Consider the following 25,309-nt stretch of genomic DNA (forward strand, 5'->3'; position numbering starts at 1 on the left):
CGGCAGGGCTGGACGGGGCGGAGCCCGGCCGAGAAGGGAAAAACGGAAGGCGAGGAGGTGATGCCAAGTGGAATTTGGGAGCCAGAAGCGGCGCGGCGCGAACGCTGCGCTGGGGCGGCTGGCGGGGCGTCATGGAAGTGCCCGCGGTGAACCTGAAGGTAGGCGCAGGAGAGGAAAGCGAGCGGGGTAGGAGGAGGTGCGAGGCGCGACGGCGCAAGGGGCTTTTCCTTGCGAGAGGGGCTCGTGCGCAAAGGAGGGCGCAAGGCCTGGTACCTGGGTGCAGTTGGCAACTGAATAGGAGGCAGGTGTGTCCGGGGGCGCAAGAGAAAGGACTGGGGGGGCTGGGTGGGAGGCAGTGGGTGTGTCAAAGATGGGCTGGTGTCCAGGTACGAGGCTGGGGGATGCACTGCTTGCTTGCATTTCTATCCCACCTTTTGAGCCATGGAGCGCAAGGTGGTTGGCATGGTTTCATCAGTTCATCCCCACAACAGTTCATCCCCACAACAAGCCAACTTGTCATTCGAGACTGACATTCTAACTCCTGCACCACGCTGCCCTGCTGACCGGGCGTGTGAGCCCGAGAACACGGTTTTAGTAAGTTGGCAACGCTAGTAAGGAGAAGCACCCGGGGCAACTTGTATATTTGGCAGCCAGGGAAATTTCCTAGAGGAGTTGATGCATATAGGACGCATATTCTTTGTTACGGGCAATGGTTTGTAAAACACGCATTGAACCTCTTCTTCTACAGTGGTACCTCGGGTTACATACGCTTCAGGTTACAGACTCTGCTAACCCAGAAATAGTGCTTCAGGTTAAGAACTTTGCTTCAGGATGAGAACAGAAATTGTGCTCCGGAGGCGCGGCGGCAGCAGGAGGCCTCATTAACTAAAGTGGTGCTTCAGGTTAAGAACAGTTTCAGGTTAAGAACGGACCTCCGGAACGAATTAAATACTTAACCCGAGGTACCACTGTATTCTATTGCTTGTGAAAGATAAGTAAGCGAGGAATAGCTGGTGCATTTCTGAGAGTGGGAGGGTGTGACTTGGATTGAGAGCAGGGATCGTTCCCTGCTTTTCCATTGCATCCGGGTTTTGGGTCCTGAATGTCCATCCATGTGCAATATTTGTGCACTGGCTCTCTAAACACGAAGTCCATAATAATAATAATAATAATAATAATAATAATAATAATCTATTTGTACTCCGCCCATCTGACTGGGTTGCCTCAGCCGCTCTGGGCAGCTCCATGACTCTTGTTCCCCTTTGAATTTTTCTCTGCCCCTACACCCGGGCTGATGTACTCGGACAGCTTTATAGCATCAAAGAGTGGTAGAGTGCGAAGGGAACCCCAAGGGTCATCTAGTCAAACCCCTGCAATGCAGGAATCTTAGCTGAAGAATCCCTGACAGAAGGCCATCCAACCTCTGCTTAAAAACCTCCAAGGAAGGAGAGTCTACCACCACCTTCCGAGGGAGTCCCTTCCACTTTCAAACAGCTCTCACCACCAGAAAGTTCTTCCAGATATTTAGCTGGGATTGCCTTGCCTGCCATTTGAATCCATCGGTTCACGTCCTAGCCTCTGGAGCAGCAGAAAATGAGCTTCCTCCACTGTCCATGTGACAACCGTTCAGATATTTCAGCCTCCCCCAAGGAACTCCTCCCCACCCCGACACCCCATGTGATGCAAAACACTGTCCTCCAATATGTCGAAATCCACACTCGGCCATGACCCACAAAATTCCTGTTAGTGGCAGTTTTTATTGCTGTCTCTGGCCTAGATTGTCATCTCTAGGGGAAACCAAAACCTGCAATGCTTGTGGTTAAGTTTCATAGAATCATAGAATCATAGAGTTGGAATAGACCACAAGGGCCATCGAGTCCAACCCCCTGCCAAGCAGGAAACACCATCAGAGCACTCCTGACATATGGTTGTCAAGCCTCTGCTTAAAGACCTCCAAAGGAGGAGACTCCACCACACTCCTTGGCAGCAAATTCCACTGTCAAACAGCTCTTACTGTCAGGAAGTTCTTCCTAATGTTTAGGTGGAATCTTCTTTCTTGTAGTTTGGATCCATTGCTCCGTGTCCGCTTCTCTGGAGCAGCAGAAAACAACCTTTCTCCCTCCTCTATGTGACATCCTTTTATATATTTGAACATGGCTATCATATCACCCCTTAACCTCCTCTTCTCCAGGCTAAACATGCCCAGCTCCCTTAGCCGTTCCTCATAAGGCATCGTTTCCAGGCCTTTGACCATTTTGGTTGCCCTCCTCTGGACACGTTGCGGTTTGTCAGTGTCCTTCTTGAACTGTGGTGCCCAGAACTGGACACAGTACTCCAGGTGAGGTCTGACCAGAGCAGAATACAGTGGCACTATTACTTCCCTTGCTCTAGACGCTATACTCCTATTGATGCAGCCCAGAATTGCATTGGCTTTTTTAGCTGCCGCGTCACACTGTTGGCTCATGTCAAGTTTGTGGTCAACCACAAAGTTTGGAGGTCGTCACATGACGATCTGATCACGTTTAAGGTTCTGTTCTTAGTTTGGGCTAACATATATACATACATCATTTTATTTGTATGTCGCCTTTCCATAGTTCAAACCAAGCTCAAGGCGGCTTACAGCATGAAAAAATACATCATTAAAGACATAACAGAAGTAAAGGTAAAGGGACCCCTGACCATTAGCTCCAGTCGTGGCTGACTCTGGGGTTGTGGCGCTCATCTCGCTTTATTAGCCAAGGGAGCTGGAGTACAGTTTCCGGGTCATGTGACCAGCATGACTAAGCTGCTTCTGGCGAACCAGAGCAGCGCACGGAAACGCCGTTTTCCTTCCTGCTGGAGCGGTACCTATTTATCTACTTGCACTTTGATGTGCTTTCGAACTGCTAGGTTGGCAGGAGCAGGGACCAAGCAATGGGAGCTCACCCCGTCGCGGGGATTCGAACCACCGACCTTCTGATCGGCAAGTCCTAGGCTCTGTGGTTTAACCCACAGCGCCACCCGTGTCCCATAACAGAAGTAGTCATAAACAATAAACGTAAAAAATACACAACGAAATTGAACAATTTCCACATAAATCATAATAAGATCTAAAACAAAGAGACAAAAAATTACCGTATTTTTTGCACCATAACACTCACTTTTTTCCTCCTAAAAAGTAAGGGGAAATGTCTGTGCGTGTTATGGAGGGAATGCCTACGGGTGGCATGCTTATGGATTTTCCTCCTCTAAAAACTATGTGCGTGTTATGGTCGGGTGCATGTTATAGAGCGAAAAATACGGTAATACAAATAACAGCAACAAACTGCCCCCAAGCAATACCCCAGCCCAAGAGTCTGTTCAGCAGCCTCAGTTTTTGCAGCTGGAGTCAGTCAGGGGCCCGGTCTCGCAGGGCAGGTGGGAAAAGGCCTGCAAGGTTCTAACGCTGCCTTGTTTTTGCTTTATGTCCCTGGGTTTTTGTAGATACTGAGTACATCCTCGAAATAACGAGGTAAAAATCTTTCTAGTAAAAGCAGCACACCCTCCAATTACATTCGCATTCATATTTTCATTCACATTCAATACGTTTTTGCAACAATATCAAAAATTATCCTGCTTCTGTCCTTTTGCCTGGTATCTCAAATGATATCTGGTATCTAAAATGGTATCTATCTAACGGTAGACTGGAACTATAAACCCCACCCTGTTGCGGTTTGCACTTCCAGAGATACAAACAAGAGTGTCTGGCCAGAGTGGTGCATGCTCTGGTTATCTCCCGCTTGGACTACTGCAATGCGCTCTACGTGGGGCTACCTTTGAAGGGTACCCAGAAACTGCAATTAATCCAGAATGCAGCAGCAAGACTGGTGACTGGGAGTGGCTGCCGAGACCACATAACACCGGTCTTGAAATAACTACACTGGCTCCCAGTACGTTTCCGAGCACAATTCAAAGTCTTGGTGTTGACCTTTAAAGCCCTAAATGGCCTCAGCCCAGTATACCTGAAGGGGTGTCTCCACCCTCATCATTCTACCCAGACACTGAGGGCCTTCTGGTGGTTCCCTCGCTGTGAGAGGCCAAGTTAAAGGGAACCAGGCAGAGGGCCTTCTTGGTGGTGGTGCCCGCCCTGTAGAACGCCCCCCATCAGATGTCAAGGAAATAAACAACTATCTGACTTTTAGAAGACATCTGAAGGCAGCCCTGTTTAAGGAAGTTTTTAATGTCTGATGTTTTATTGTATTTTTAGTATTTTGTTGGAAGCCACCCAAAGTGGTTGGGGAAACCCAGCCGGATGGGCAGGGTATAAATAATAAATTTTTATTATATTATAAACAAACCATTGTTTACAGGCACCAGTTAGCTCTCCTCTTCTGTCTGCTTGGCTCTGCCAGTTCTAAGGTGCAGTGGCCTTACGAGGCAGAGCAGCCGCTGCAAAAACTACCCCCCCTGTACACGATTGGGTTGCAGCAAACCACAGTTAGCATGAACTATGGTTTGCAAAACCAACTTCAGACCACAGGTGGTTGTTCTGGTGTAACAGTTAATTGTAGGCTTGGGTTCGAGCAGTTTGTACATTATGCTATATTGGGGGCGGGCAACCTTCCTCGAGGGCCACTTGCAATGATGGATGGGCAGTTGAGGGCCGCATGCCAGGGGTAGAGGCTGTGGCTGGTGATTGTAGCGCGCTCTCATATGCAAGGGCACACAGAAAGTACCACTTGGGCCCCCGGGGGGGCTGCTCTGAACCCCCCCCCCGAGGGCCACATGCCAGGTCTGTGTTGCTGACATGTGTGCTGTACCATCATTTAAATTTGGTGTGATATAAGAAGCTGAAGTTGTCAGGCATGAGTTTGAATGCTGTCTTAATTTGCTGCAGACTTGATATTTGGCTTTGAGTAGCTTCTGAGCCTGTTTTTTTCTTTCTGTCAAATGGAGGTGACGGTGGGCTACCTTGCAGGGTCATGCTGAAGATGATCTTATTACACAGCACCAATATCAGATGCGTCCCTAGGCCTCTCAGCGTGCCTGCCTGCTGAGCTGATTTATCTGGTTAGCAAAATGCACATAATGGTAGATGTCCTTTATTAATGCCCCCCCCTCTTCCGTAGAAACCTAGCTCATCAGGATGATTTCTGAGCACGGGTCCTCTTCCTTGATGTGCTAGCTTTCTAGCTGCAGGGAGAGTGGGCTTTGTTTCTCCGTGTCTACTCACAAACGTGCAGATAAAGTTTCTAAATGGATAGTGCCTGTTGAAATTTAGAGAGCGAGAGCATGGCCCTTAACTTGGGGAGGGCATGGTGAGACGGAATTTAAAACTGCTTTGTATTTTGGCAGCCTTGCAAATCAAAGGTTCTGTGCTATGATCGGTTTGGTTAATTATTAAAACGTAAGTGCTACTAAAAACAGGTTTTCTTTCCCTCTCTCCCAACCCCCCCCCCCACATGTCTAAGCAGAGTTTGCTTATATATCTCCCCCTTTTATGGGGGGGGGGATCCCCAAGAGAGTAGGGTTGCTTTGATTTTCTTACATGGCGAATCCTAAAATCCCTGCAGCATTCTTTTTAGGAGATTTTGAGAGAAGCAAGAAAGCTGTGCCTGAAACTTCCAAAGTCTGCTCCTTTTGCATGAATCATGGGATTGAAACTAGGTTGTCGAGGTACACCAGAGGATGGAGTTTGTGCACCCTTAATAGTTGTTTCCTCCTGCCATTAAAGGTGCAGTAGCCCTGTAATATGTACTCAGAAGTAAATTCAGTGGGGCTTGCTCCCAGATAAGTGAGTGCTGTGCATACCTGCAGCCTTAAACTTCAGATTACAGTTGTACCTTGCGTTACATACGCTTCAGGTTACATGCGCTTCAGGTTACAGACTGGAGAAATAGTGCTTCAGGTTAAGAACTTTGCTTCAGGATGAGAACAGAAATCGTGGTCCGGCGGCGCGGCGGCAGCAGGAGGCCCCATTAGCTAAAGTAGTGCTTTAGGTTAAGAACAGTTTCAGGTTAAGAACAGACCTCTGGAATGAATTAAGTACTTAACCCGAGGTACCACTTTTCCCTTGATGAGTTGTCGGGACTGACAATGAGCAAAGTGGACAAGTATTTTCAGAGGTGCTTGCTAGCGTTGTGCCCCTGTCTCCAGGAAACAAAGCTGAACTGATGGAGCCTCCTTCTTCAGGGACAGTATACCTCTGAATTAGCAGTTGCTTCAGAAAAAAAAGCTTTTATCTCCGTGCCCCGTTTATGATTTTGGGCTGACAACTGGAAGCTGGTCTACAGGGCTTTTTGGCTCCGTCCAACAAGGGAATTCTTAACTTATCTTTTACGTAAATCCATGCCTGCCCCCTACATTCTTCTAGGGCTGCCAGCAAACTCCCAAGCAGCTGATTTTTTTCTGTCTCAAGGCTAGATAAAATGGGTTACTGTATATTTTCTTTGGGGAAGTCTCTCTCTCTCTCTCTCTCTCTCTCTCTCTCTCTCTCTCTCTCTCTGTGTGTGTGTGTGTGTCCAATGTTAAATAAGCAAGGACAGGGGTCAGCAGCCTAAGGCCCATGAACCGGAAGCAGCCCACAGAGGTCATTTGACCGGCCCAGGAGCCACCCCCGAACCAAGTTGCCCAGTCTGGCGCTGCGCTAAACTGCCGCAGTGCGGCATGGGGACTCGTTTTCGCGGTGCCGAAAATCGCATCTGTGCAGACGCTGAAAATCGTGGGCGTGCTCTCTCTCTCTCGATCTGGCCCACGGAGGGATCTCCGTGGGTCCAATCTGGCCCAGGCAAGACAAACCTTGCTGACCCCTAAGCAAGGACTTACTGATAACAGAAGACTGAGAGTCCTGCTGGATCAGACCAGTGGCCCACCTAGTCCAGCAATTGGTATTCAGAAATTTCAGAAGATTTACAGTACCGACATTGGAGGCTAAGGTTGCCACCTGTCCCTAGAAAGACGGGGTAGCCCTGTTTTGGGACAAAAGTCTGCCACTGTTTGGCCCTCTCCACCGCCCTGACCTGACCTGACCTCTCCTCCTCCCTCTGCGCTTGAGTCTCTTCCGATGCCAGCATGGGTGAGAGGCTGGAGATGTATGAAACGGTGAAATCTGTTATGATTAAATGGGCACAAGATGTTGGACATAATATAATGTTTGCAGGCTGGGAACAGTTATGGACCACAGGTATGAAGTATACGGCATGTAATGCTTTAAGAGAGAATATTATGAAAATGATATACAGGTGGTACATGACCCCAGTCAAGCTTGCAAAAATCTATCATTTGCCCGATAATAAATGCTGGAAATGTAAAGAAACTGAAGGTACATTCTTTCACGTTTGGTGGATGTGCCCAAAGATTAAGGCTTTCTGGGTAATGATATATAATGAACTGAAAAAGGTATTTAAATATACCTTCCTGAAGAAACCAGAGGCCTTTCTCCTGGGCATGGTCGGCCAAATGGTGCCAAAGAAGGACAGAACTTTCTTTATGTATGCCACAACAGCAGCAAGAATACTTATCGCAAAGTATTGGAAGACACAAGATCTACCCACCCTGGAAGAATGGCAGATGAAGGTGATTGACTACATGGAATTGGCAGAAATGACTGGCAGAATCCGAGAACAGGGAGAAGAGTTGGTGAAAGAAGACTGGAAGAAATTTAAAGACTATTTACAGAAATATTGTAAAATTAATGAATGTTAGAAGGATGTTGGAAAAAAACTAAGGGGTTTCCAGCTGTAATGCTTTAGGAGATACGAAAAAAAGGTTTACAAATGGGTAAAAGCTTAATGGTAAGGATTTGCTGAACTAACAAATTGAAGTGGAATACAAAGAAGGGAGGTATGAGGAGGTCTGGGGAAATAAGCGTAAGGAAGATATGTTATGGAAAACTATTTGTTTTTTAATTTGTTTTTATTTTGTATTTTGTTTCTTTTTATTTTTCATTGTTATATTTTAAAAACTTTAATAAATATCTTTTGGGGGGGAAAAGAGAGGCTGGAGCTGTAGTTCAAGTCACCCATGGGAACCGGCCGTCTACCTCTGGCCCCTGCCCATCCTCGTGAGTCAAGGGGGAAAGCGGGGCCAGGGTGGTGAGGGAGGCAGGAAAGTGGAACATTTGGTATTATGAGTGTGTGTGTGCCCCCCAATCCCCACCCTCTGACCCATCCTGTATTTTGCCTGACCAAAGGTGGCAGCCCTAGGAGGCAGAGAGTAAACATCAGGACTAGTAGCCGTCAATAGCTGTCTCCTGGGCTTGCCGATTGAAGGTCAGTGGTTCGAATCCCCACGACGGGGTGCTCTGTCTCAGCTTCTGCCAACCTAGCAGTTTGAAAGCACACCGGTGCAAGTAGATAAATAGGTACCACTGTGGCAAGAAGGTTAACGGCATTTCTGTGCGCTCTGGCTTCCATCACGGTGTCCCGTTGCGCCAGAAGTGGTTTAGTCCTCTGGCCACATGACCCGGAAAGCTGTCTGTGGGCAAACGCCGGCTCCCTCAGCCTGAAAGCGAGATGAGCGCCACAACCCCATGGTTGCCTTTGACTGGATGTAATCATCCAGGGGTCCTTTACCTTTTTTACCTTTACCATGAATTTGTCTAATCCTCTTTTAAAGCAGTCACTGCCTCCTGTGGGAGTGAGTTCCATAGATTAACTCTGTGCCGTGCAGATAAGGCCTTTCTGTTATCTGCCCTGAGTCTTCCAACATTCAGCTTCAGCAGATGGTCCTAAGTTCTAGTATTATGAGAGGGAACCAAGTTTTTCTTTAACATGTCATTATCCTCACATTTGTTTATTTACAGCATTTCCAGCCAGAAATGCTTCCAGCGTGGCTTGCATACAATCAGTCAAGACAAGGCAGGCTTTCAGTCTACATATAGAAACATACAAACAAACAAACAAACAAACAAACAAACAAACGGCATAAGAGGAAACAGGGATAGGGAGGGAAGAGGAGGAAATCAAACTTGGGCACTTATTAAATAGTTGTTTTTCTTTTGTTCTTCTTTATTACATTTGTATACTGCCCTTCATCCAAAGATCCCAAGACAGTTCCCAATATAAAAATACAAAATGGAAACACAGAATACATAATAAACAAAATCAAAATCAATAACTCCCCTCCCACAGACACATAGAAAAGGCCAGATAAACATTTTCGCCTGGCACCTAAAGAGATGTAATGAAGGCACCAGTTGAGTCTTCCTGAGGAGAGCATTCCACAAATGGGGGCCACTGCTGAAAAGGCCCTGTTCTCGTGTTGCCACCCTCAGGACCTCTCGCAGAGGAAGAAGGGCCTGAGAGGATGATCATAGGGTCCAGGTCGGTTTATATGGGGAGAGGCGGCCCTTGAGGTATTGTGGTCCTGAGCTGTTTAAGGCTTTATAAGTCAAAACACTTTGAACTGGACCCAGAAACTTATTGGCAGCCAGTGTAGTCAGGCCCCGATTGGCATTATGTGCTCAAACCGTCTTGCCCGGTGAGCAACTTGGCTGCCGAATTCTGCACCAGCTGATACTTCCAAACCATCTTCAGAGGCCGCCTCACATATAGCATGTTACAGTAATCTAATTTAGAGGTTACCAGAGCATAGACAACAGAAGTTAGGCTATCCTTGTCCTGACCACTTGGCACATTTTTGAGAGTTAGTGGTGGGGTCCTTTCTTGAATTTCACAACAATCACCTAGGCAAAAGAGAACAAGGAAATGGCAACGACTGAGCAAACAGAGAACCAAAAAGAGAACAGATGTTTCAGGTTGGATTCCTTTTACATGATGACCAGCGATTACTTCACTATTTCCTGAGCTGGGAAGAAAACATCATTCATTCACTTCTCTCTGTGTGTCCTCTCTGATGTCGTCGTGCTCCACAGATTTGCCCAATCATGACCAGTCACTGGTCTTGTCATTCTGGGGTTTTCTTAGAAATGAAACTAAAGGTTTTGTTTTGCAAACCTGCCTTTTTAAGAGCTCCCCTAAAGAATGCAAAACATATCTGCTGATGCATAACTCATGAAAGTAGTAACTTTCCTCAAACGCTGGTTTTTATTTTATTTTATTGTTCCTTGCGTGCAGTGTGAAATACCTGTTCTTTTAGATTCATGGTACTGCATCAAGGTCCTGAAGTTCTACTGGTCAGCTTCATTTGCTGGTCTCACTAGGGTGAGAAGTGGCAAGCAAGTGTTTATTTATTTACAAAAGTATTTCTGTACCATCCCCTAACAAAATATTAGAACAGCTTGCAGCAATATCAGTGTGTTTTTAAAGCATTACGAGAAGCACAAAACAACCATTAAAATGACTTGCTACTCACTATTTTTTTAAAAGAAAAATTCACAGGGCTGTTGTCATTAAAAAAAATTTTTTCAAGAGACACCTGAAAATCAAAAGTGTGGATGTTCCCTAGCTAGCTGCTATTGGCTTAGCTGCTGTGATGTCAGAGACAGACAAGGCAGCTCCTGGGAGATCATAAGAGTCTTAGCTTTGGAGATTTTTATGGGTCTGTTTTCTTTGGTCTGTGGCCAATAATGAATAAAACAGAGTCCTTTGTGGTGACCTTGAAAGTTGATCTCCATTTTTTGGCATCTCATCAGTGGGACCCCCCCCCTCACAACCTTGAGGGAGAGGTTGTGTGGGGCACTGTGTGCTTATGGATCAATTTGCAAATAGGCTGTCAAAATCCTACTCTGTGAGTTTTGGGGAGGGGAAAAAAATCAAGAAGGCCTTGAGGAATTCTAAAACTCCCAGCTATTCCTTACTCCTTGTGAACCATCGTTGGCTGTTGTGAGAGTTTCTTTCCCTCCCCTCGCACCAAAAAAACACCCCCAGACCCGCAAGCAATTATGCATCAAAGGTTATAAAATGTTTACCAGGTTCCTGCGGGCAGAGACCACCACTCCCAGTTTTTCATTCTGTAAGCCATAAGGGGGCAATTAATTTTGTCAAAAGTCCAGCTGTGTTTGCAGAGGGTCTCGGTGTTAATTCGTGTGGTGGTCTCGAGGGCATTTACAGAGCTTGGGGAGGAGCAATTTTTTTTAATTAGCTGAGGTTCTTTTTAATGAATGTTGCATATTGAGTGGATGGCTGTGGGGTGGGGGGGCAGATTTTTAATTAGCCAAGTCTTTTTTAATGATTGTTGCATATTGGCTAAACACCCCCGTCCCCAGAAGCGTTGCTGCTTAATATAATTGGACATTTTTTAAAAAGCTGTCAGCTTAGACGTTGAATATATTAAACGCTGTCGGCTTCAATGATTAATATACAAAATTATATTTTCCCTGTTTGCTTAGGGCTTCTTAAAGAGAATTACCATAGTGATAATGGCATTGCGACATGTTACTGGTTCAGGAAATTGACAAATCTCCAGTGGCATTTCACTGGCCTTTGTATATATATCTGTTGTTGTTTTTCCATTACTTTGACAGATGATGTTTTACTCCACTTTTCAATCAAGATTGGCTCTCGCCGAATCTTACACTGGACCAGAAACTTTCAAGGATTTTATTATTTGCATGTACATTATTTTAATATGCCAAGACATTGGGCTGTATCCAATTTAGGTGGATATAACTAAGCTCTACTCAAAAGTAGACCCACTGAAGTTAATCAACCTAAGTAAGACTAACGTGGGAGACAACCAAATATCTTAAGCATGTGGTGGTAGAGGCTTAGTAGGGAGGGAAGGGTCCTTCTCACATGCTCAGAGGCACTTCTAAGAATATTAAGGATTATTTTGCTGGACCGCACCAAAAATCAAGCATCCTGTTTTGTGACTGCAGCTAACCAAATGCCTCTGAAGAGCTCACAAATGGGGGGGGGGGCTATGCCCATAACATCTGGCATTCAGAGGTATACTGCACCTGTCAATGGAGGTTTTGTTGGGCTCATAGCTGGTGAAAGATTTGTTTATCTATTATTACATTTTATTTATGTGTCCGTTAAAACATGTTAAATGTTATTGCATCCAGACACATAGATGCTGACATGTTTCAATCCTTTTCAATTATTTGTACACTAGCTGCTTTTCATTCTCTTTACCTGTTTCTTTATTGATGGTTTTAATATGTCTTCGTAACCTGCTTAGAGGTTTTGCTGCGCCATCAAGTGCCGTATATACATTTTGTTCAATGAAAGAAACAAATTTAATGAATTTCTATCCCACTGTTCCTCCAAGGAGCTCAGGAAAGGCATGTGTGGTTTTCTCCACCTGCTCCCCTCCTTATTTTATAAAGGAGCGTCTCCACCCCCATCGTTCTACCCGGACACTGAGGTCCAGCACCGAGGGCCTTCTGGCAGTTCCCTCACTGCGAGAAGCCAAGTTACAGGGAACCAGGCAGAGGGCCTTCTCGGTAGTGGCGCCTTCCCTGTGGAACACCCTCCCACCAGATGTCAAAGAGAACAACAACTACCAGGCTTTTAGAAGACATCTGAAGGCAGCCCTGTTTCGGGAAGCTTTTAATGTTTGATGTATTATAGTATTTTAATATTCTTTTGGAAGCCGCCCAGAGTGGCTGGGGAAGCCCAGCCAGATGGACGGGGTATAAATAATAAATTATTATTATTATTATTATTATTATTATTATTATTATTAAGCTCACAACAACCCTGTGAGGTTGGTTATGCTATGACAGGCAGCAAGCTGCCCAGGATCACTCAGTGAACGTCCTATGGCCAAGTGGGGGATTTGAACCCCAGTCTCCCAGGTCCTAGTCCAGAACTCTTAACCACTACACCAACCCTGGGTCTCTCCATCTGTCCCCCATAAAACAAATTTTAGAAAGCCGTTCAAGCTTGTTTAATCAGCTTGGGGGTACTTTTGTGTTGCTTTTGCACCACAGGGGCTGTCCCCCAGGATTGTCTTAAACCCTAGGCTGAATCCTATAGGAAGGAAGCTGTGGAAAACGGATGCTTGGCACAAATTTCTGGACTGGGATGTTTGCCCAATTGCGTCAATAACAACAAATCTACATTCTCTTGTCATCGCAGGTCAGAAAGGACACATTGCTCCTAAAACACAAACACCCTTGTTCGTTTTCTGCTTCCGGTTTCTCAATTATTTCTTAGCAATTTTATTTAATGCTGCCTCATACCAGGAAGAAGGAAATGGGTTATGAGTGCATTTGGCGCTGCTTTCAAACATTGCAAAATGACAGAGAAAACAGGTCTTGTTTAGAACTTGCATAGAGCCCCAAATAAAATACAATTAGTTTATTAAAGTGTATGGTAGCTGCTCTTCCGCTGTGGCTCTCAGAGTGGCTGGTTTTCAAACAGCTTATTTCTCAAATGTTTTGGCTCCTGAACACCGCAAACCTGGAAGTGACTGTTCCGGTTTGCGAATGCTTTTTGGAAGCTCAATGTCCGGCTGGGTTTCTGCAGCTTTCGATTGGCTGCAGGACCTCCTTGCAGCCAATCAGAAGCCGCGCTTTGGTTTCCGAAAGTTTTGGAAGTCGAACGGACTTCCGGAATGGATTCCGTTCGACTTCCAAGGTACTACTGTAGTTCCTTAAAGCTGTGGCGGGGCATCTGTGGCTCTGCAGGTGTTGCCTCAGATGAAACCCAACCAAAATGCTATCCTTCCCTTTAATACCTTCTGGTAGCTCTTTTTTCTCTCTTCACCCCCACTTCCCAGCCACTGCTGAAATTCCCATTGTGATCCCTTATCTGCCTTTGAACCCTGGGAAGGCAGAGTCTCCTTTGGGGTGGGAGGGCTTCTCATGTTTAGGAAATTGGCAAGTTACCTGTTCTGGATGGGGTTGTATTCCCTCTGAAGGAGCAGGGGCATAGCCTGAGGGTACTCCTGAATACATCAGTGTCACTAAAGGCCCAAGTGTGTGGCTAAGTTGCCTTTTACCAGCTTCATCTGGTTCACCAACTACAGCTGTTCCTAGATGGGACAGTCTGTTGGGTTTTCTTAATATTGAGGTGGTCACTGGTGCTACTCAGAGGTGTGCGTTTGTAATTATACCCAGAAACACCTACTGTGATAGTGCCAATACCTGAGATGATGGGGCGTCCTGGATTTTCTGCTTTCTGTATTTTGGGAAGAAGATAGAAGGTACCTGGGTGTGTTTGAGTGGATCTGTTCTTGGATGTGAGGGGGGGTAGCCCTTTAACAATCTTATTCAGTTCTTTTTTGTATTCCTGTGTGGGGTCTGAGTCCAGTTTTTTGTAAAAGGCGGTACTGGGGAGTTGCCTGTGAGCCTTCTGAATGCAATCAGTTTTGTTCATGATGACAACAGCTCCACCCTTGTCTGCCTCCTTAATTATAATGTCTGGGTTGTTCCTGAGATTGTCTATGGCCCTTCCTTTCAGCATGGTTGAGATTTTGTTGTGAGCAATGGTGTTTTATAACCTGCATGGCAGCACACCTGTGAGCTCTTGACAATACAGCACACGTGAGGTATTTTAACAATTTAACTAATTAGCAGGGGTAGTTTACCTGCTGCACCGAATGCAGTAATGTGATAGGGTAATTGATTATTTTGAAAACTGTCTTTAAGTTGACCAAATGCTTTGTATGGTGCTGGCTGGTGAGTTACAGCTGTTTGATTATTGTTTAAAAATAAAAGATAAGCAAAGATACTGCAGGCAAGTTTTTATTCCATCGCCCTAGTCGCTGTGCAAACTCGGTTGGCGAACATAGCCTGACCACTGTAGTCTCTGCACTTTGGGACTAGATTACTGCAATGCGCTCTGTGTGGGGCTGCCCTTGGGTCTGGTTCAGAATGCTGCGTCCAGATAGCTGACAGGAGCTTCTCATCAAGAATTTGGGACGCCTTTGTAAAAGCACTGGCTGCCCATCTACTACCAAGCCAGGTTCAAGATTCTTCCAGTAATTTGCAAAGCTCTGAACAACTTAGGTCCACGATAACGCAAGGATCGCCTGAACCCTCACTAAGATCGTCTGCAGGAGTGTCGCTGTTATTCAAGTTGGTGAGGCTCATTTGACAACAATGAGTAACTGAGCCTTTAGTGCCATCGGCCCAGTCCTGTGGAACTCTCTGCCACTAGAGATTCAGCCAGGTGCGCTTTCTGTGCCAGCTTTCCAACACCTGCTGAAAACCTTTCTGTTATTCCAGGCTGATGTAGGCAATTAAGAGTACTTCCCCCACAATGTTCTACTGATATTAGCTTTTAACACTTTTGCTCTTAACTTGTTTTTAACTTTTTATGGTTTCATTTTATACTGCTGTAAACTGTTGAGATAAATTCCTATGGCACAACGCTGTCTAGATATTTTGGGAGATTAATAATCAGGCTACATTATTTTCTCCTTTCCACTTGCAGGCTATCATCCTGGTACACTGGCTGCTGACGACATGGTAAGTTAGTAATACCGCATTTAATTACGATAATTGGTTGATTAATTCATTTGTGGCACACCCTCTCTAGTGAGGGGTGCCTGTCTCCGTCCCTATAACTTTCAGGAAGAATTTGAAAATGTTCCTTGTAACCCAGTTGCATTTGCTGGCTGAAGAATACTGTTGTTGTTTTTAAGTCCTTTTGGAATGATTTAATCATGCTGTCACTGGCTACTAGCCAGGGTGGCTTTGCTCTGCCTTCACAGTTGGAGGTAGCAGTGCTTCTGAATACCAGTTGCTGGAAAGGGCAGGAGGCAGGAGCTGCTCTTGCGTTCGAATCCCGATTCTGGGTTTCCTGTTGAGACATCCGGTTGGCCATTGTGTAAACAGGATGCTGGACTAGAGGGGCCATTGGCCAGATCCAGCAGGCTCTTCTCACATTCTTTTATTTTCTTTCTTTTGCTCATCATCCTCTTCTGCCCTGGACAGGGGCTGCATGGCATATTGGCTGCCAATTTCCTACCCGTGGGGCAACTTCACCATTCTCGCCCTGGGCGTCTGGGCAGTGGCCCAAAGGGATTCTATTGATGCAATCCTCATGGTAAGTTCTTGTTGCTGTTGTTTAAAAAACTCACCCAAATCACCGTTTTACGAATACATTTGCCTGATGAAAAAGGATTTTGGTGGATTTTTTTTATTTCAAGGTGGTTGTCCCTAGTTTTAACATGCCTATGAGAGGTGGGCTGGTCACCATGGTACAATTAGGAATTGTAACAAAGCCTTGCTGCCTGGAATCTTTTTATTCAGGCTGCCTGCCAGCCAGCCAGCCAGCCAGCTGTACCCTCGTTTCAGGAGACTCCATTCCACTCCTTCCAGTTTCACATCTCTCCCCCCCCCCTTTACAGCAAAAGGGCTCTGGAGGTGCTGTCTGTTCCCAGGTGCCCTGGCTTTGCAGTGCTTGGAAATGTTGCACAAGGGGATTTTGATGTGCGGGTTGTGCTTCTGCAAACCGTTGAACATCTCCATGCCTGCTGATGGCCTTCTTGTGCATGCACGGTTGTTTTTTTGGCACTCAAAAGAATGAGCCCGCTATTGGTATACAGTGGTACCTCGGGTTACATACGCTTCAGGTTACATACACTTCAGGTTACAGACTCCTCTAACCCAGAAATAGTACCTCGGGTTAAGAACTTTGCTTCAGGATGAGAACAGAAATCGTGCGGCGGCGTGGCGGCAGCAGCAGCAGCAGCAGCGGGAGGCCCCATTAACTAAAGTGGTGCTTCAGGTTAAGAACAGTTTCAAGTTAAGAGTAGACCTCCAGAATGAATTAAGTATGTAACCAGAGGTACCACTGTATACCGGAGATGGGAAACCGGTTGTCCTCTAGTTGTTGTTGAACCACAAACCGCCATCATCCCTGACTGTTGAACCACGTCAGCTGGGGCTGACGAGAGTGGAACGACATCTGGAGAACTGAAGGTTCCCTGGTTTATAGGCTATATTGGTTGGTCCTCCATTCCTGAAATAGACCCTTACTTGCCTTTACTGCCCCCAGTGATCTCCATCACAACAATGCCTTTTGTTCATGGAGAGCTGGACAACCTGTGAACCCTCTGTCTGTGGTTGAACTCCGCTTCCCATCATCCTGGACTGTTGACCATGCTGGCTGGGACTGATGGGAGTGGTAGTTCAGAAAGGCAACCATCACTTGCCTTCACTGCCCCCGGTGACCTCCATCTTTGTTCATGGAGAGTTGGGCAACCTGTGTGTCCATGGTTGAACTCGTGCTTTCCATCATCCCTGACGGTCGGCCATATTGGCTGGGACTGATGGGAGTGGTAGTTCAGAAAGGCAACCATTGCTTGCCTTCACTGCCCCCGGTGACCTCCATCTTCGTTCATGGAGAGTTGGGGAACCTGTGGTCCTCTGTCCATGGTTGAACTCGTGCTTTCCATCATCCCTGACGGTCGGCCATGCTGGCTGGGACTGATGGGAGTGGTTGTTCAGAAAGGCAACCATTGCTTGCCTTCACTGCCCCCGGTGACCTCCATCTTCGTTCATGGAGAGTTGGGGAACCTGTGGTCCTCTGTCCATGGTTGAACTCGTGCTTTCCATCATCCCTGACGGTCGGCCATACTGGCTGGGACTGATGGGAGTGGTTGTTCAGAAACGCTTGCCTTCACTGCCCCCATCTGCCTCCATCGCAACTGGAGAGGCCACAGATGATCACCGTCCTTGGCTTTATAGGCTATAGTTGAATGAAGGGAAGGATGAGCAGTGTCTTGTACTCCTTTCTCTCCTTCCAGTTCCTCACTGGACTTCTGTTGACGATCCTGACGGACATAATCCACTTCAGCCTGTATTACCCTCAGTCGTCTTCGCTGCCTGACACCACCCGCTTCAGCGCCGGCATGGCCATCTTCAGCCTCCTCCTCAAGCCCTTGTCTTGCTTCTTCGCCTACCAGATGTACCGGGAACGTGGAGGAGAGTATGCCTTCAACCTAGGTAGGCGGCCATCGCTCAATCGGCGGCCTGGGTTTTGGTCCTCTGTGGATGGTCCTGGCCTTCATGTTCTCTCCCATGCGGCCCACCATGTTCTTTGGCCCTGCCGATCTTAGCCAAACTACCGCCCCCTTCTTTTTTCTCTCTTGTCAGCTTCCCGTTCATCTTCCTTCTTAAGTCGTGCATCCTTTTCTCCCTCTGTTTGATTTCTTTTCCCTTGCAGACTGGGAGGCTTCGTCGGAGCGATATTCTGCCCAGGATGGTATTGACTCCACTGCTTTATCCCTCATTCGCCATTACTGAAATGCCTTTCTCTTTTGTTTATCAAGTTTTCTTGCCTTTGTGTGCATTCCTGCTCATTTGGAGACAAGTGTTAGCCTCCCATCTTCCTCCTGGAAGCTTTTTAAAAACACTTTTTAATGAAGGTCAACAAATGTGAGGAGAAAAGGTCTCTGAGAGCAAGATGGCCGACCTTGAGGCAATAGAGGCCTTTTGACATGAGGAATTTGTCTGAGAAAAATGGCCGCCCATAAGGCAGTAGAGGCCTTTTGACGTGAAGAATATCTTGGAGAGCAAGATGGCCGCCCTTAAGGCAGTAGAGGCCTTTTGACATGAAGAATATCTTGGAGAGCAAAATGGCTGCCCTTAAGGCAGTAGAGGCCTTTTGACATGAAGAATATCTTGGAGAGCAAAATGGCCGCCCTTAAGGCACTAGAGGTCTGTTGATATGAAGAATTGCTCTATAAAATAGGCCCTTTGATATGAGGGTGTGTAGCCTTGGCAACAGAAGTATAAGCACAGGGGTAGCCCATGTGGTGTTTTCTAGATGTTGGACTACAACTCCCATCATCCCTTGACCGCTAGCCATGCTGGCTGGGGCTGATGGGATTTGGGAGTCCTGACATCACCTGCCAGCTACTCCTAGTGTAAAAACTGTCTTGGCTTTTGAGGTTCTTAATTTTTTTTTTTTAGACTTCTTTGATTCCCTTTAGCAAGCTACGATTCCAAGAGGGAAGCCATATATCTCTCCGGAATCAGCTTAGGGCCGAGGTTCTTGCAACAATGGCTGTTTTAACTTGCACTGGTTGGATTCAGGTATCCCCCAGCTGCAATGAGAGAATTAAGCTTCAATGATCACAGTATTCAGCGGAGAAGGGAATAAAATCCTGTCAACTTGCTCTGTGCAGCCTTTTTATTTATGTCCTTGTCCCCTGGTGCAAATCCGTGACACCCTCCTTTTCAGAAAGGTGCCCTCCATATCTGTATTCTGCAAAAAAGAGGAATTTATTTAAAACAGATATGGGGTACCTTTAGCTCTTTGGTTTCCTGCTCCTGATTTGTAAGAACATTTTGGGGATCTGTAAAGATTGGTTCACCTTTTATGATGAAATTTCTCTGTGTTTTTTGGGTGTTTTTGGTTTTTTTGATGGGGGGACCTTTTGGGACTCAAATAAAGGTGTCGGTCCTATAGACCAGAGCACATTGTCTCTTCAAAGAAGCAAGGAGTGCTGATGGCATCTTATTAGTGCCAATTCATCATTTTCAACCATCATTTTGTTGATAGCAGTGTCCTTTCTGAGCCATATTTGGACCCTTCTGCTTCTGGGCCTGTTTTGCAAACTGCAGAGAATGAGGTCAGTGGGTATATTAGGAGGAGTCTTAACCACGACCGCCTGAAAGAATCATACACACATATATAATATCAAACTAAAGTCATAGGTACACCACAAATTTTAAACACATCCATTGCACACTTGTGAGAGCCAGTGCAGTGCAGTGGTTATTGTATTATGAATTGTTTTTTTTTAATAAAAACATTTTTTAAAAAATGAGTTTCATGATTAAATGAGTGTGGGGAGGTGAACCATGTGTGGCACCTTGAGTTCCTCAGGTAAATGTGGGATATAAATGCAATTAAATAAGCACACAAATTTCCCCGGAGAATCCTGGGAACTTTTCCCCCACTCACAGAACTATAGTTCCCAGCACCCTTAAACTACAGTTCCCAGGATTCTTTGTGTGAAAGTCATGTGCTTTGAATATATGGTGCAATCTCTACTTAGTTCTGCTAAGAGGACACACATTCATATTAATGGGCCTAAGTTGTATTCATTAATTTCAGTGGGTCTACTCTGAATTCAGCTAATGTTGGCTACAACCCATCTCATGTAAAAATGAGTTCTTGTATTTGGACAGCGTGCTTTCTATATATATCTCCTGAGGAAGACTCGGTGGTCCTATGTACATTTACCTGAATGTAAGCTGAACTCAGTGGTGCTTACTTCTGAACAAAACGCATGGGCTGGCAATTTGTCTACTCACAAACCAGTTCCACTGTGTTCAGTGGGCCTTACTCCCACTGAATTGCTGAGTTCAGACTCCTCCATCTCTTGCCAAGCAACTCTTTAGTAAAAAATAATAATAATGAATGTCCAAAGTGTGCTTCTGAGAGATTTTACTTTAATGTGAAGTGAGCTCTGACGGCTTTGGACCAAGTCACTATCGAGGGCTGAATCCTTTCCCCAACAGTGAACCAGATGCGGTACTTTTTGGGGGGGGGGGGCAGGCTGCATTCAATGCCATTTTGTTTGTCAACAGCACCTGATATCCAGGGATAGATTGCCTCTGAACATGGAGGCTCAACTTTCATTGACCAGAATAACTTATTTTTCTTTGGAAGGATTTAAGTCCTAGGAAACACTGTGATATTTTACACATTTAAAAAAAGCAACACTTGAATTGAAGCCTAACGAAAACAGAAATCTTATTAAAGGCCTTCCTAATCCAGTGTCCTGTTGCTATCAATGACTAGAAATCACACGAGTGGGGCATATGTCTGTAATGGTGTCTCTCCCCCCCCCCCCCATTTCAGGTGTGGTGAACACTTGTCCCTCATGGTTGCTGAACTACACATGAACTACAAATCCCATCATTCCTGCCTGGGGGTTAATGGAGGCTGGAGGGCTACAGATTCTTCCTCAGGCCCAAAGACCATCACTTGCCTTTACTTCCCCCTAGCTGCCTCTGTTGTAACTCTATTACTGCCATGTGCCGTTATTGGCCCAGGCCACCTCCGTCACAATTCTGCTCTCTCTTAATGGATGAGGAACCCGTAACCCTCCAGATTTTGCTGGATTCCAGCACCATTCTGGCTGATGGGTGTTGGAAGTTCAGCAACATTCAGAAGGTGACAGGGGCCTGCCCCTGTTCTAAAAGCTGACCTTTAGAGGTAGACTGTCTCTTGTTTAGGAGGCTCAGTTTAGCTTTGGTGGTCAACAGCTCCATCATAAATAGACCCTAGGGACGCAGGTGGCGCTGTGGGTTAAACCACAGAGCCTAGGACTTGCTGATCAGAAGGTCGGCGGTTTGAATCCCCGTAACGGGGTGAGCTCCCGTTGCTCTGTCCCAGCTCCTGCCAACCTAGCAGTTCGAAAGCACGTCAAAGTGCAAGTAGATAAATAGGTACTGCTGTGGCAGGAAGGTATGCGGCGTTTCCGTGCGCTCTGGTTTCCGTCACCGTGTCCTGTTGCGCCAGAAGCGGTTTAGTCATGCTGGCCACATGACCTGGAAAGCTGTCTGCGGACAAATGCCGGCTCCCTCGGCCTGAAAGCAAGATGAGCGCCGCACCCCATAGTCGCCTTTGACTGGACTTAACCTTCCGGGGGCCTTGACCTTTTACCTAATCGTAGATAGACCCAAGCTCCCGGAGTTTACCAAACTATTTTTAAAGTCATCTGAGACTGGGCCAATGGAGTCTAGAGTGTTTGCATAAAGAAGGTACCGTAGAGCATGTGTAGAGTGCTTCCCCACCTAGTTGCTCACAGCAACCAAAAGTGCCACCTGAGAGGCAAGGTTTCCTGGACACAAAGCACCTATCCCTCATTTTGGAAATTGATCACTGGCAATGGACAACGAAGTGCAATGGCTAAGGGAACTTGTGACTCTCCAAACATGGTTGGATTGCCAACAACCATCAGCCAGCATGGCCAGTAGGGGCAAGGATGGGATTTGTTGTCCATCAACAAGGCCGCCTGGCCATGCATAAAAAAAAGATGGCAGAACTGAGAAGGAACAGGGGCAGTAAAGGCAAGTGATGGTCTGGTTTATTGATGCGGAACCTGCAGCTTTTGAGATGAGATTCCACTTCCCATCAGCCGCAGCTGCCATGGTCAGTGGTCCCTAGGGGTAGTGAAGATAAGCGATGGTCTAGTTCAGAGATGGAGAAACAGTAGCCCTCCAGCCAACATGGCCAATGGCCAGAGCTGTGATGCAAGGTTTAAAAGGTAAAGGGACCCCTGACCATTAGGTTGAGTCGTGACCGACTCTGGGGTTGCGGCGCTCATCTTGCTTTATTAGCCGAGGGAGCCGGCGTACAGCTTCCGGGTCATGTGGCCAGCATGACTAAGCTGCTTCTGGCAAACTAGAGCAGCGCACGGAAACACTGTTTACCTTCCCGGTATTTATCTACTTGCACTTTGACGTGCTTTCGAATTGCTAGGTGGGCAGGAGCAGGGACCGAGCAACGGGAGCTCACCCTGTCACGGGGATTCAAACCGCCGACCTTCTGATCGGCAAGTCCTAGGCTCTGTGGTTTAACCCACAGCGCCACCCGCGTCCCATTGATGCAAGGTATAGGGGGCTGTAAAGGCAAGTGATAGTCTAATTCACAGCTTGGAAACTTACAGCTAGCTCTCCAGCTGCAGCTCATCCCAGCACTTAGATTCTTGCTGGGAACACCTTGAACCCTGGGTGCTTCATCCGAAGACTAAAAGCTGTCGCTTTCCCCTTTCCTTCCGCACAGGTGTCCTCAACGTCGGGCAGGACCGCAGCTCGTACCAGCCCATCGACCACCCGGAGCCGCCGCGCCCCTACCCAGACGTAGCTACCAAGGCCTCCCCACCTCCCCCTTATTGAGGCGTCCCCTTAACCGTCCAAAGAACACTGGGCCCTTTCCTTGCTGCACTGGGGAACAAAACCGTCTTCGCCACTTAGCCCCAACCCCACTTCTTCCTCCACACCAGACGAAGCGTGGTTTCTAAAAACCAGTCTAGGAGGGGAGGAAAAAAACTTTGGCGACAAAGCAGTCTGTGGCTTCTCGTTCCTCCTGAACGACTTGAGGGTTTTGTCATAGTTTCTGCTGCAAATCCAGAGCGCACCTTGGACAACGATGTTTTAAAGTCCCCCCCCCCATCCCAGAAATGTCATATGTACAACTCTCTGCAATTTCCTTCTGCAATAGCAAAGTTCTCTGTATTTTTTTCCAGCCACATTGATGCTGATCGATTGAGCCTCTCAAGGCTACCCTGGGAAGAGTAGCCCCCCCCCATAAAATAGTCCCCCCCTCACTAAAAGACTCAGTAAGAGAGTTGTTAGCTGGAGGATCTGTCTGCTTACAGGAGCCAGCTAATATTATTTCCAAAGAGCAATCCATGCCCTTGCCCGTTGCTGCAACTGTGCCATTTTTCTGCCGATGATTTGCTGCAGGAACTCACCTTCTGATGACTGCTGTAGGTGTGCTGATCGTTTTTCTCTCTCAAAAACACTTTTGTGCCTTAGAGAAAACACACAGCCTTCCTTTCTTCCCATGATCTTTGTATGTATGATTGTTTCCCTGAAGAAAATTAAAGAACCTTTTTAATAAAACATTCCAGTCTTGAGTTTGATAATGGCGCTGGCTTCTTTCTGCTAGGCTCACTTGTTGGTTTGAGCTGTAACAGGTGAACGGAGCTGGGTGGTTGCTAAATGGGGAGGGATGGGGGGAAAACAGAAGTCATGGAAGAATCATAGAGGACCCTGTGGGTCATCTGGTCCAACCCCCTGCAACGCAAGAATACGCAGTTGTCCCATACGGGGATTGAACCTGCAACCTTGGCATTATCAGCACCATGCTTTAACCAACTGAGCTGCTCAAAGGGCCATCTAGTCCAGCATCCCATGGTTGCAAACCAGATGCCCCAAGGAAAAACCCGCAAGCAGAACTCAAGCTCCAAAGCACTCACCCCGTAATAATAAACCATAATAGCTAGATGTCCTGCATGAATTTGTCCAATCTTCTTCTAAAGCCATCCAAGTTGACCAGGAGTTCCATAGTTTGTGCACTGCAATAATAAAAATAAATAAATAAATAAATAAATAAATAAATTTTTATTTATACCCCACCCTCCCTGGCCAGAGCCGGGCTCAGGGTGGCCAACACCAATAAAATCACTGTAAAAACATAATAGGGGGGAAAGAGATGGGGAGGCAATTTAAAATACAGGTTAAAATGCAGCCTCATTTTAGTAGCCAATAAATCAATGAATGACTTCCTTTCGTCTTTGCTGAATCGCATTCAGTTTCATTGGATACCCCGGAGCTTAAGCATTATGAGATCGCGGGGAGGGGGCGGGATATCTCCCTCTGCTCTTTCCAGTGTTAGAAATTTGCCAGGTGCCTTTTTTGCGACTGGCACAGTTCCAGTTGCGACTATGTGGGTGCCAGGTTGCCAAATGACACCTCCATCTGGCTGGCAGGTAAGCCGAAGAGCTCATTTGCTGCAATTCTATCCCACTGTTTTCCCCATGTGGTTCACCCCAGTTTTCAGCTAATCCCTACAACGACCCTGCAGAGTAGGTTAGGTGGCTGGCTCAAGGTCACCCAGGTGAGCTTCATGACTGAGTGGGGGGATTTGAACCCAGGTCCACGTCCGACACTCTAACCACTACACCACTCTGGCTTCCTAGAGAGTATTCGTGCTATGGGGCCATGGGCACAGCCGGGGTGTGGGGGTGTGCAGCTGCACTCCAAAAATAAAAAATAAAAAATAAAAATCAAGTAAGTCAATAAAAATACTTACCTAACTGACCAATCGCTTCACAGATAACTCAGTTCTCCCCCCCCCCAAAAAAAATTCCTGATGTATGGGGCAGCTTTATAAATTCAGTAAGTGAATAGTCAGTTTTATTGCACATAGCCAAAGGCTGCTGCAATGTACACAGGATCATTCAACAATTAAAAGAAAATATGCTGGATTAATACAAAAAGCTTATAACATTTATATTATCAAGACATTACCTGCTCTAAACAGAGCTATAGAAGTACCTTAATATACAGGTTAAGACATTAAACAATAAAATGTATAGGCTAAAATCACCACATGGCCACTAATATATTTTTAAAAAATGTTAATACAATGTGCAATTACATTCGGAGTTTGGTGATAAAGATAGAATATAGCTTGATGTAGATAGGGTCAAATAAATTCATCTCCTTTACAGTTGGTGGCTATCTTGGCTATATAATTTGCTCTAATTTTCCAAGCGATGGGAGACACAGAGGCATACCAACAAACGAGCGTGTTTGCATTAGGGGATATCTTGAAGTAGTACGTGAATAAATATGGGGCAAGTCAGCCCCGCGAAATGTGCAGCAAAGCGGCGCCTTTCCGGCCCTTGGGCGCCCCTCTCGAGATCCCTGCCGCGGCCCCATCGGAGAGGCTGCGAAGCCGGCGCGGCAGCTGTGGGCTGTCCGAGCCCACTTGGCTTCCCCCCGTTGCATTTCCGTCGGTTT

The 25,309-nt window shown here is 46.5% G+C and overlaps 1 protein-coding gene across 1 annotated transcript; it reads left to right on the top strand.

The window, feature by feature from the left end:
- AGTRAP (angiotensin II receptor associated protein) lies at positions 1-23,404 on the top strand. Its single transcript, XM_083514723.1, has 5 exons — positions 1-158; positions 15,246-15,280; positions 15,749-15,860; positions 17,566-17,764; positions 22,563-23,404. The coding sequence occupies exons 1-5, from the start codon at positions 132-134 to the stop codon at positions 22,673-22,675; spliced, it is 486 nt and encodes a 161-aa protein (XP_083370849.1). The 5' UTR covers positions 1-131; the 3' UTR covers positions 22,676-23,404.
- Positions 23,405-25,309: the final 1,905 nt, after the last annotated feature.

The sequence above is a fragment of the Podarcis liolepis genome (genome assembly GCF_965112155.1).
Source record: "Podarcis liolepis genome assembly, chromosome: 7".
Classification (NCBI taxonomy): Eukaryota; Metazoa; Chordata; class Lepidosauria; order Squamata; family Lacertidae; genus Podarcis; species Podarcis liolepis.

Bases quoted from the DNA above. Each gene is read 5' to 3' on its own strand.
- AGTRAP (XM_083514723.1), top strand. From the start codon at position 132: ATGGAAGTGCCCGCGGTGAACCTGAAG. The intron at 15,861-17,565 runs GTAAGTTCTTGT...CTCTCCTTCCAG, and splicing joins CTATTGATGCAATCCTCATG to TTCCTCACTGGACTTCTGTT. The intron at 17,765-22,562 runs GTAGGCGGCCAT...CCTTCCGCACAG, and splicing joins AGAGTATGCCTTCAACCTAG to GTGTCCTCAACGTCGGGCAG.